General features: G+C 36.5%; 1 protein-coding gene across 1 annotated transcript in view; it reads left to right on the top strand.

Annotated features, from left to right (window-relative positions):
- LOC131676062 (uncharacterized) overlaps positions 1-1609 on the top strand; it is a 51561-nt gene extending 49952 nt beyond the window's left edge. Inside the window, exon 2 of the mRNA XM_058955189.1 lies at positions 635-1609. Within this exon, the coding sequence (XP_058811172.1) occupies positions 635-1609 (975 nt within the window). The remainder of the gene's footprint in view (positions 1-634) is intronic.
- The last annotated feature ends 10676 nt before the right edge of the window (positions 1610-12285 follow it).

Genomic DNA, 12285 nt, shown 5'->3' with positions numbered 1-12285 from the left:
ATTCGATTTGGAGGAAAACAAATAATTTACTCGGCGAACCAACTTCTAGATCTGAGGGGAAGGCGGTAGTGTAAATATGCCAGATATTAGTGTGTGTATTTTAAATGTTAGATATCCCAATGTCACTTTATAGCAAACGACGATCTAAACCCTGTAGGAAAAACTCGTTCTTCGTTAGACCAATAAGCACGGACCGTGCGCGGGGTTGTTAGTCTAACAAATGTTCAACCTCACTAAAGAACGCAAATGCATAATATTTATAGCATGCACCCAGTTAAACACATCCCGGAACCGGTTCGGAATCTTGAATGAATTCAGTATGGATTCTAGCCTCAAATGCAACAACCGATTCCGACCCAAATGGTTTAGAAATCGGTTGTTGCATTTGAGCTGGAATCCATACTGACTCCATGCAGGATTCCGAATGGTTTGATCAGGCTAGACGAAACGACAGTATGGTCACTATATTCATAGTTTGGCGGAAACTAATGCCGATTTCGTTTTGGGTTCGAACAAAGACTATTAAATGCTAAATTATCGTAGAATGTTTCACTACCAAACAAAACATATCATTGTAGTACTTACTTTTTAATTTGCGTTTCTATGTTATCTACTACAAATAAATTTGTTTCAGGAAAGTGAATTTAAACCATTGGTGAAGCAATCGCGAAAACCTTATTGCATAGAAGGATGGCTTCTTTATATCGCCGGAACTACTATGCTGTGGAAAGAACTGCAAGAATCCTTCGGTTACTCATTTCTCCGGACAAGGAATTTGTCTCAAGACTGCTTAGAACACTTCTTCTCCTTAGTACGATGGAAACACGTAAACAACAACCATCCAGATGCATTACAGTTCATGTCAGCTTACAAATCGATTGTAATCAACCAATTGATTTTACCAAAAAATATTGGGAACGTCGAAGCTGACTTGAGCAAATTCATCGTGAATAGCGAAGAAATCCAACAAATAGGCTTCGTACAAAAACAACACATACGAGGAAAATATGAACCGGAGAAGGATGTCGAACCAATGAATATATATGATCCCAACCAGCTTTCTAGCATTCATTGGACTACAGGATGGGCATGTAGTACGGTTAAACACCAGGAATGCCTGATTCGCATGACTGCAAACCCAGAAGAAATTTCGGACGAAGTAACCATTCTGTCTGACCTTAAACGGTACAATTCAACAAGCCGGATCATGACGCCTGGGGAAAAAATATTTAAATTTTTCCAGGGTGTATGTAGAGTATTTGACAATCACTTCGAATCCCTTCTAAAACTTGGTCCTGTGGGAGTTAAAGCTGAGCTGGTGGACATCATAGAAGATCGATTTGGATTCCCCACAATAGAGCGAGCAGAGTCAAATAATATATACGATGAAGACGATTTCATACTTGATGAAAGCGAAAAAAGAGTAATGGAAGTAATGTGTGTTAGTTGTGCGTTAAAAATTATTAATAAATATTTAAACATGTTGATAGGATGTAGGTTAGCTAACATGAATTGTTCGTTTAAAATAAAAAATGATAACAAAAAAACAAAGAATAAAGCTAAGAAGCTCAACATAGCTAGAACATCACAATTGATGAGTAGATACTAACAACTGAGAACTCTAAATAAAATGATACACTTTCAATCTTTTTCCATGAATTTGTTTTCAATATATGTATACATATTTAATCATAGAAAATTGTGTGTTTTATTCAAATTCAAATATTCGAACAAATCGTTGACACTACATTCCGATCCGGAACTTGACCTACTTTAACAGATGTCGTAGATGATTCTTAATGTTCTCAACAATTGCAGGGTTAGTATTGCCATCTTACAGACACTATGAATGTTTCTGATAGTCTCAAATATACGATCGCTTTGTAAATCGTAAGTCTCACCCTCTTCACCACCGGGCAATTCTTTATATTTATGATATAATCTAAAGGTTTTGTATTTGAGACTAACCTATTACTGCATATCAAAAATATTACTCATTGTTAGAAAATGTGCTACTCCGGCCAGGAAGCATTCTCAGTGCAAGTAAAATCGTAGCACCAGTTGTGAAATTGTTTTGTAAGTCAAACATTGGCGACTATGTTGGTTCAAACAATGCGAAAATTCCACAAAAGACTTTATTTCACTAGAGTACCGTTGCTGCAAACATATTCGTTATTACTATTCCAACAACTTGGATTGAAAGCGGTAGGTTATGTATTATTTTCATCGCGTTTTATATTCCCGACTACCTGAAAATCCTTTCTTAGTTTAGGTAACAAATTTTGGTTTTGTACTCTGCTGTTTACCCACGATTACTGCCTTAATGCTACATTTTTATTACCTGAAAACTATTCATAATGAGTTTGAATTTGTTTCCTCTAGTGATAGCAAGAGGCGAAAGGGGTTATATTTCTGAATATAGCTGAAATTAAAAATGAGTAAGCTGAAACGTAAACAGTAGGAAGTGTTTTTAATATAATCACCGAAAAACATCAATCTAAAAACGATAGCATTTACCAACGGGGACCGAAAACGGAAAACATTCATTATATTTATTTCAATGCGATTAGTTTAAATCGAAATCGCATCACCGGTTTTATCCACGTCACGATTCTGTCATATGTGTGCAGGCACCCGTTGACAAGTGTATACATGCAAAGATGGCAAAGTATATGTGTGTGCGGGTTGCTGGTTGAATGAAAACTCAGAAGATGGTGCTAGGATCACTAGAATGATGTTGCCGGCCATTTGTTCGCGAAATTTGACAGAGGGATATCTTGTACTTTGTCATCTTTGATCAAAGTCTTTGCAGTGTCATCCGGTACCAGTTTCTCAGTTTTTTCCATTTCCTTAACATGTCCTTCTCGTCTTTGACTGTCTTCTTGCTCTTCCGAAGTTCCCGCTTCATCATTGCCCAGTACTGCTCCACCGGGCGCAGCTCCGGACAGTTTGGCGGATTCATGTCCTTTGGAACAAAATGGAAAGAATTGGCCTCATACCACTCTAGGACACTTTTAGAATAGTGGCATGATGCCAAATCTGGCCAAAATAGCAGAGATTCGTCGTGCTGTTGCAAGAACGGCAAAAGGCGCTTCTCGAGGCACTCAGATTTGTAGATCTCGCCATTTACTGTGCCCTTTGTCACGAAAGGCTCACTCCTCAGTCCGCAAGAGCAGATGGCCTGCCAAATGAGATATTTGGAGGCGATCTTCGACATTTTCTTCTTCTTAAATTTGTCGTCCACATAGAACTTGCTCTTGCCGGTGAAAAACTCCAACCCCGGAATTTGCTTAAAATCGGCTTTTATATACGTTTCGTCGTCCATCACACAGCAGCCATATTTTGTCAGTATCTTCTCGTAGAGCTTCCGTGCCCGAGTTTTAGCCGTCGATTGTTGCCGCTCATCGCGGTTTGTGAAGTTCTGTACCTTGTTTGTATGTAGTCCAGCTCTCTTCTTTGCATTCTGGACGTAGCTCTGCGACATGCCGATCTTTTTAGCCAAATCACGGCTTGAGACGTTGGGATTTGCTTTTATCATCCGCTTCACCTTTCCCGCCGTCGTTTTGTTCTCCGGTTCCGGTTTTCTTCCAGCTCCTTTGCCGTGGTCCAACGTCAACCGCTCCTGGAACCGCTTCAACACTCTGGAGACGGTTGAATGGTGAATGTTCAACATTTTTCCCAACTGCCGGTGCGACAGGTCAGGAAATTCCAGGTGTTTGGAAATAATTTGTTCTCTCGACTTGCGTTGGTTCACCTCCATTTTCGTTGAATCGAAAAACACGACTTCGAGTTTGACAGCATGTAAACAATACACATCAATGAGAAAGTGTGCATAATTTGGTTGATTTTTAACCAATGGTAAAAAAGTTATGCCCTGTTGAATGTGTTGCAATAATTTCGTGTTCGCCCTTTACTCTACTTTATCGATTTTGGTGATTATTTTCGGCAAGAGAGATATAAAAACTGAAAAAAACGAATAGATATTCTAAAACGAATCAGTTGTAAACTTAGAACGGACTCTACCTCCGCTTTTTTGCCCCCGACAAGTAAGCAGCAAGAAGTAAGTGCTGGAACAAACCTACTGTTACCTCGCCACCATCATCATTCAACATTCGCTCGTTTCGGGCCCGAAAAATGCAAACTTTCACGAGCAAAGATGATTTATCTGCCATTTTTTCCACCTCGTCACCTTCATTCTTGTCGGCTTCAAACTATTTCCTCTCCGGAACTAGCCGAGATTATTTGGAATAGTTTTTACGCCACTAATGGGTTTTCTTTGTCTGGCCCAAAACCTCTTTCCGCTTCTATCACACCAATGGATTGTTCGGTATAATGTGTTTGTATGTGAATGGTTTGTTGGGAACGGGAAAAAAAACTTAATGCGTTTTATAGATTTAACCGAGAAGGATTATGCAAAGTATACGGAAAGCGTAATTTTCCTGAAAGCATCTGATTATTCTAAGAGGTTAACGAAATGGAGTGTCGTAGCACTGCGAGAGTTTTTAGTCGGTTTCGTAATATTTTAACTGATTTATCTCGTTTCATAATTAGGGTCTTACTGTCAATTACTATAATCATTTAATTTCTTACCATTTAATATTATCATAAAATAAAACAGTTTCAATCTATCATCTTTTTAACCCTAGAACGTTGCACTGGGGTACAAATGTACCCCACGGCTTCTTTGGAGCCGTGTGAAGACGAGAATTTGCATTTACCGACCCGGGACCCTAACCATAGCTCAATTTAGAGTTCCTAGTAAGAGTAGTGAAAGGTGGTATAGCCAGTTTGCTTATAGTCTTCGTGGAAGCAGGTGTCAAAGTTGGCGTGGGGTTCGTTTGTACCCCAGTATACGGTTGCCGTTGGTATTTCGTCAGGTTTCGTGCTGTCAGTGGAAATGTGACTCGTGACAATACCAGTTTGTATACTTGTTGTTTTACTACGTAAGAAACAATTAGTATTATAAAATCGTTTTTTTAGTAATTTATTCAAGTAATTTAATTTAATTTTGAAGTAGAAAAAAATCGTTTTCATTTTTGCTGATTTTTATTAGTTTATTGTTTGTTTTTTGTAGTTTTTCAAAACAATGGCTCGCAAGTATAATTTGCGCACAGTAACTGCTGTAACAGTAATGGTTAAGTTAAAGACTGCATACCGAACAGCCTTACCCATAAAATTCCGACAGTCGTAAGCACAGAAATGTAACAGTAACGTTGCGTATTACCCAGAGGGGGAACAACTTGACAGCTCCTATACAAATCGTTGAAACCATTTTTTGGGTCTGTGGGTCTAAAATGGCGGATCAATCTTTATTCAAGAGCAATTTCTAAAAAAAGCGTAAACTTGTTCACAGTGAAAATTTTCTTGTTCAGATTTCTTTACTTCCGATAATTCATTTTTGAAGACTTTTTGGGTTTGGTGTTGTTTTATTATAAAAATAATGCATTCATGATTTTTTGGAATCATCAGCATACAAACAAGCGGTGCTTATGCCAGTTAGTGAGCATCTTCATTTATTTTTAAGATATTAGCACAGAGAACAGACATCCATGATCGAACAAAAATATTTAAAAAACGTATGTAAACATTTGAATTAATATACTAAAAACACTAGCGCCGCCACACCAACCTATCCCAACTATCCGTCAAATCGATTCCGGAACCGGTTCGAAACCCTGGATGGATTCTGCATGGAATCTAGCTCAAAGAAAACAACCGATTCCGACTCTATCGGTTGACGCATTTTAGCTGGAATTCATGCTGGAAGTCCGAATCGGTTCCGGACTAGTTTGACTGGGTAGAGGAATAACCGCTGTCAAATCTGTCGCATTCAGCCACAAAAAACATGACGACAGTAGCGCACCTGGTTTAGATATCCAAACTACCTTCGAAACCGTTAGAGATTTTACACAAGTTGAATGCTGAAGATGGACGTCTGTTCTCTGTGATAATAGGTAGTAATATTTGCATTGCAATGTAAACAACACACACAATGATACTGGACTGTTTTTCTCCCTCTCCGATAGAAAATGAGCTTTCATCAGTTCTGAATTTTGTGGAAACCTTTGCACCGTAAATGTCGCATGCTGTCAGAATCAAACAATCGAAGTCAATCCCGCTTTTGTTAAATACGAAGTGAAAAATGATAATCACAAAACTAAATGTATTTAAGATTAACGACAAACTTTCGAGAATTGTCATATGCGAAAGATATTTCAAGGGCGACGGGAGAAGAAAAAGTTCACACTAGAAGCGCACTCAAATCAAATCATGCATTTTACATTCGGCACAATTTGTAATCCTTTTATAAAACTCCAAAATGACGAATTAACTTGTTTGTATTTATATTAAATTATTACGCTGTTTTGAAATGATCATCTTGATTACCGCTTCCGAATGTAAATAAAGAAAACAAGTTCGTAAAAGACGTCACGGAATTATTTTCTCGCATAGAAATTTACAGTATCGCAATTTGTGGACGGCGTTCTATGGTGGCGACATCATTCGAAACACGGTGGTTTCATGCAACTTAGGCTAAACGTCAAGTTGCGGGAGGGTTGGTGTTACCAATGTATTGCAGGTCAGAAATGTTTTTTTTTATTTAAATTTCCACCTCATTTCGTGGTATTTTCCGAAACCCGATTTTCAAACTTTCACTCTTCCAAATAATTGCACTTTATCAAAAAAATTGAAATTCAATTTTATATAGATTCTAGTTGAAAGAATACTTTTAGAATCATATGATTTTTTTTTTCAGATCAGTTGAAAATTCGCAGTCATAGTAATTTTTGTGAAAAAAAGTCAAAACCGCGATTTGTTCACTTTTTTTTGTTCAAACTAATTCATGTTCAGTCGTGATTCGCTAGTTGGGCCACAGCCTTGTCCAACTAACGAATTTGATGTCAAAAACTCTCCAAAGGAGATGTTGGCAGTGTAAATGCATCTGTTGATATCTCTAAATATTGTCAGATTGATTGACAAAGTAAATTTGACACGAGATTTTGACGTTCAGATGCTTTTTAGTTGGATAATGGTCCAACTAGCGGAAGTCCAACTTAAAAGCGGTCCAGTTAAAAAGTGTCCAACCAGCGAATCACGACTGTATCATGTTCTTATGTTCCGAAGACGAAAAAGTAAATAAATAAATAAATAAATAAATAAATAAATAAATAAATAAATAAATAAATAAATAAATAAATAAATAAATAAATAAATAAATAAATAAATAAATAAATGAATAAATAAATAAATAAATAAATATATAAATAAATCAATGAATAAATAAAAAATCACAAAAATGTCTGCATATTACCGAGTTTAAAGATTGATCCCATTGATCTGCGAACCAGTCGAAAAAGTATAATTTACAATTACTATTCACTCCAAGTGTTTGACGGTCGAGATATTGCATGCAGATTTTTTTTTGCAGAAGGCTTTGGAATAAATTAAAAAATCTTTTTGAGAAAACACAATTTGCCAAGAATCAAAAATCCCGGGAAAGGCAAAAACCCAGGTTTTCCTGGGAAATGAATTCCCGTCATGGAACCTCTACTCCCACTGGGAGTCTACTCACAGTAACTTCATAAAACCATGCGATAACAAGAAGAACTTCGCAGTCCTCCAATAATGCTAGAAAATATTCTGTCCTTGCGATTTAAAAAAAATAAAAGCTGTTTATCTATGCTTCTTCTCTTGTATTGACAGAAACTTACGGTTTGTCGTGAAAAAACTGTCAGCAAGGAATTAATACAAACGAGAGGGGGTATTCATTTCGTTATCCCGTCGATGGCTGATGCTGGAGCGAGCCGAAATGCGAACACATAGAGGAAAATGCGGCACGCCATCAGAGTGGCAAGCAGAAACATAAACCGGCAAACAGGAGGATATCATTGGCCCGTAATCCTCTTATCGTCGCACTTTGATTTCAGACTCGGGGTGCTCGTTAAGCTTTCCTTCTGTTACTTGAATTTTTGCTTTTGGCTTATGAAGAGAAAGGATCTGTAATCGGCCCCGTTATGCGTAAGCATAGCAAGCGCACCAGAATTTAGAAGGAAAAAGTACCACTGGAATTTGCTACGAACTTTCCGACTTCATCGGAAGGAACAGTACTTCCAGACATATCAAACGGTTCCACAAAGGGGAGACTAGATAATATCGTTAAAGGGGTCAGCATATCGTAGTTGGTAAGTAGATTGTCTTGTATGCAGCTTACATGGGTTTGATTCTCAACCTCGCACATATGGTTATAGATTTTTCCTACCCGAAAAGAGGCAAGTATCCCCAAATAACGTTAATAATCAGGATTCAAAAACGCTATTAGGGGTGAGTGAGGACACTTGATTCTTGGGAATATTTGATACCCTGGCCATATCTCATAATCCATAGACAAAATGTTATCACAATGTAAAAAGAAGTTGAAATATTTGCTCGTTTATGATGTTTATAAAGCAAACCTAACGGAACATTTATATCATATTTTAGAAAGTATTACCAACACAAATACTCCACTACAACATAAGTCATCAATTCAAATTTCCTAACTTTGGAAATAGGTTTACATAAAAATATAAATTCAAATCAAATCAAAATTAAACCCAGAAAAGAACTACTCATGCTTGAAATAATGTCAAATCTTTGATAAAATGTAGTCTATCAAACAGTAATGGCTCAAATGAAAAATAAAATCAAGTGACTTTTTTCATACGCGACGCAAGCTGAGAATTTCGTTCGATTCATTCGAATAAAACCAGGCCCGTAGCCAGGATTTTGTGTCGGGAGGGGCTTAAAATTATTGTATTAATGTAATAATTCTTTTTTACATTTTAATTTCATTCAATTAGCTAGAGATTACTGGGGAGGGAAAGTTATGAAAATTAGAGCCATAGTACTCAAGTGAGAGCAAGGATGTGAAGTAAACAGATCGACCTTTATTAGCAGAAGACAAAAATTAAGCCCGTACGATATTAAGCCTGTTCTAATGACCCTGCCACTTTCGAGTTTTACGATCTGTTTACTTCACATCCTTGCTCTCACTTGAGTACTATGGCTCTAATTTTCACAACTTTCCCTACACAGTAATCTCTAGCTAATTGAATGTCGTTAAAATGTAAAAAAGAAAATGTGACTAACATAGTCGAAATAAAAAAAGGAAAAAAATGTAATAATTCTGATGACTTGAGATAGTCATTGGAAACTGAACGTAATTATGAATAGTTCTTAGTGAAAACAATTCCAAAACTAAGACAATAGACACTAAAAAAAACCCTAAAAATACGTTGCCTGTTACAAGAAAGGCTATAGTACATCGACGAATTAAATTTGATTATTATTAATTCACAAGTTAGAAATTTCTCTAGTTACAAAAATGAATATTCAAGAGTTCAAAGTATTTAGGGCTGCTTTAAAAATGTTACGCATTCTAGACTACATGTTTACAAGGTGTAGAAGACGATAAATTGGAATGAGTAGAAAAATATCCAAAAACACGTCTCACGAAATTTTACACTCATTTGCTAATCTGGAGAACGAAACCAACGTCAAGGTTGTCTCCATGGATAGTAACATATCAGTGTGAAATCCAAGTTTACCGTTGCAAAGAATGTCCAAACAAAGTGAATGTCGAAATTTTCTTTAAATCTTCTGACAAGGTAGGCGATTTGTAGATGCGGAAAATAGGTTCAATTTATATGTTCATGAACAGGCGTCTTGCTACTATTACTAGTTCTGTGACTTCATCCGAAGTTTGCGTTAACTCAACTTTATGAAATTTTCAATTTAAATGATACTGATAATGTCGTAATCATAACAATCCTGAGGAAGAATATTATTTCATTTTTCTCTCGTGGGGAATGGGTTAAAGACTATCTTCGACAGTATTATCTGGCAACTTAGAATAACTATCTATTTAAGTAGATTCATTTTAGATACTTTTTATATCATTGGACTTACGAATTAAAAATATCGTAGATTGATTTTCCTAGTTATAGTAAAAGTCAAAATGTAAAGTGAGCGCAAAAAACTACTGATTTCACTACAAAGCAAGAATAAGAACCTTAGCTCTATCGACTTTCGGAATCTTGCAAAACCGTTGGAACTTGAAAAGATTACCTAGATTAAGTAAATATTATATTTGAACATTTGAAGGTTTTATTTCGGAATTCGTGGGTTTTTGGACAATGTCAAATATATATTTCAATGATTTAATCTACTAATGGAAACTATATAGAATTTGATCTACTGAACGAAACTGCTCAGAACTTGTTCACTAATCGAAAGAAAATTGCTTAGCACTGATTAGTGAATGCTTCTAATGGTAAATTTAACATTGATGAACTAGAAACTAGAAATATAGGTTTAATTTCATAATAATTTCAGCATCACTTGCTTCCGACACATGGAAGAGAACACATCGCATTTATATCTAATTTGCCGAAGAGGCTTTCTTTTAGAGTTGTCTGTTTTTAAATTAAAGCAAACTATCCGTTTCCTGAGAAACTTTTGCAAAACTTTTTGTCAATTCGTTAAACAAATATGTGGACACTACTCTGCTCAGTAATTGGTTTGTTTTTGAATAAAAATAATTAGCTCTTGATTTTTTTACAATCATCCAGATTGGAAGAGATGTATGACTTCTTGAAGAAAGTTGTAATGTTTGTCTGATTACAGGTTTGTTTTACCACTATTTGGGAAAAAGTTTCAAATAAAGTTGTTGCACCTAATGCATCAAAGTTGTACGAATAACGAAGACGAAATGAGAAGATCAGAGCGCAATTCCGAAACCACTCGCGTTGAGTGTATAGAAAAGATAGAAAAGTGATATTGAATCGATTTGGATTGATCGATTTTTTCCTCTCTTTTCTCTCTTATTTAAGATTATCTCTCTCATTATAATTCCATGATGAGCAAAAACAGAACGAAAGACTGTCACATACTGAAGACATGAAATCGAAACACTTATCCCAACTTATTGGCTTATAGATTCAATCAGTCCCAACATTTTAGTCGCGCTTCGTGATTGACTATTGTTTTACCACTTTTTGACCCATTCACTTTTAAAAGAATTTTATTTTACACGTTTGTTGCAGATATCATGGATTTTCGAATTAACAGTGTGTTAGTACGGAACGAATTCTTCGTAAAAATGAAATGAAATACTTTTTGTGTAACACAGTACAGTGTGCAGAGTGCACAGTGAGCACTGACCTAATACATAAATCAAAATTGCATGCAATTCAAAAACTTATCATTTAAAAATAACGAATGGGGTCGTGGGTCTTTTATATATTTCCTTATGTAAACAATAAAAAAATATATAACGAGTTTAAATGGTTGTCCGGCAAATCTCGCGCAAGTGCTTAGCCATTGCACGTGGAAACCTGTTTCCGAGGCGAGGAAATATTTTTTTTTCTCACCAACTATGTTTTGGGGGGGAGTTGTTCATTTCTATCTCGCTATTGTACATTTCCGTGTCATCATCGTAGTTGCTGCCTTCATGTTCGCGAATGTCTGATTTCTTCCTTGCTTCTCGCCCTAAATAATTGCCCATCCGAATGGATTCCATTTCTCCCAAATGTGACATTAATCTGCGAGTAAGCGGCATCCGATCTTGTAGCGGAACATTGGTTTTCTCATCGTCCATACATAGGAGGATCTTAATTATAGCATTGTCACACACACAACCATGTGTTTAAAGTTGTTCGAAATGAATGGTTTCGTCTGGACTAATTTGTAGAGCGCTCAATGCCTGGCATGGTAGAACTCAATAAAGGCGGCTTCCGAAAGTCTAACCTCCATTTACACCTTTAGGAAATGTTCCACATTATGAATGCTCGGTCCTATGCGAATTAATATTTTATAATCACCGTATTTGGCTGGAGCACCATTTCTTGCTTCTACTACTCATTGATCTCGACAGATTACTACAGCAACAGTTTCTTATAGTAACAGTTTCTTTTATTCTTCAGACAAGGCACTCAATATAAAAGTTACTATTTTTGTCGTTCGCTTCGCACTGGCTCGAGCAAAAGCATAAAGCACACTGAATTTCGTGACCATTGCCTTTGGTGGTTAGAAATTGCCTTCTTCAACTTTTTCTCAATAATTTGTTCAAACCAAATGAGCAACACATTTTGTTAAAAGTCGCCAGTTTTTTTAAATTATTTTTGAAAAATTTCGGGAGGGGCTTTAGCCCCCCAGCCCCCCCCTCTGGCTACGTGCCTGAATAAAACCCGTATTAATCCACCTAGTGGTGCAATTGTTTCTCATGGGATCATGTATCGTCGTAGA

The sequence above is a fragment of the Topomyia yanbarensis genome, chromosome 1 (assembly GCF_030247195.1).
Source record: "Topomyia yanbarensis strain Yona2022 chromosome 1, ASM3024719v1, whole genome shotgun sequence".
Taxonomy (NCBI): domain Eukaryota; kingdom Metazoa; phylum Arthropoda; class Insecta; order Diptera; family Culicidae; genus Topomyia; species Topomyia yanbarensis.
The sequence above is the reverse complement of the archived record's forward strand: the minus strand, read 5'-3'. Positions and strand labels throughout refer to the sequence as shown.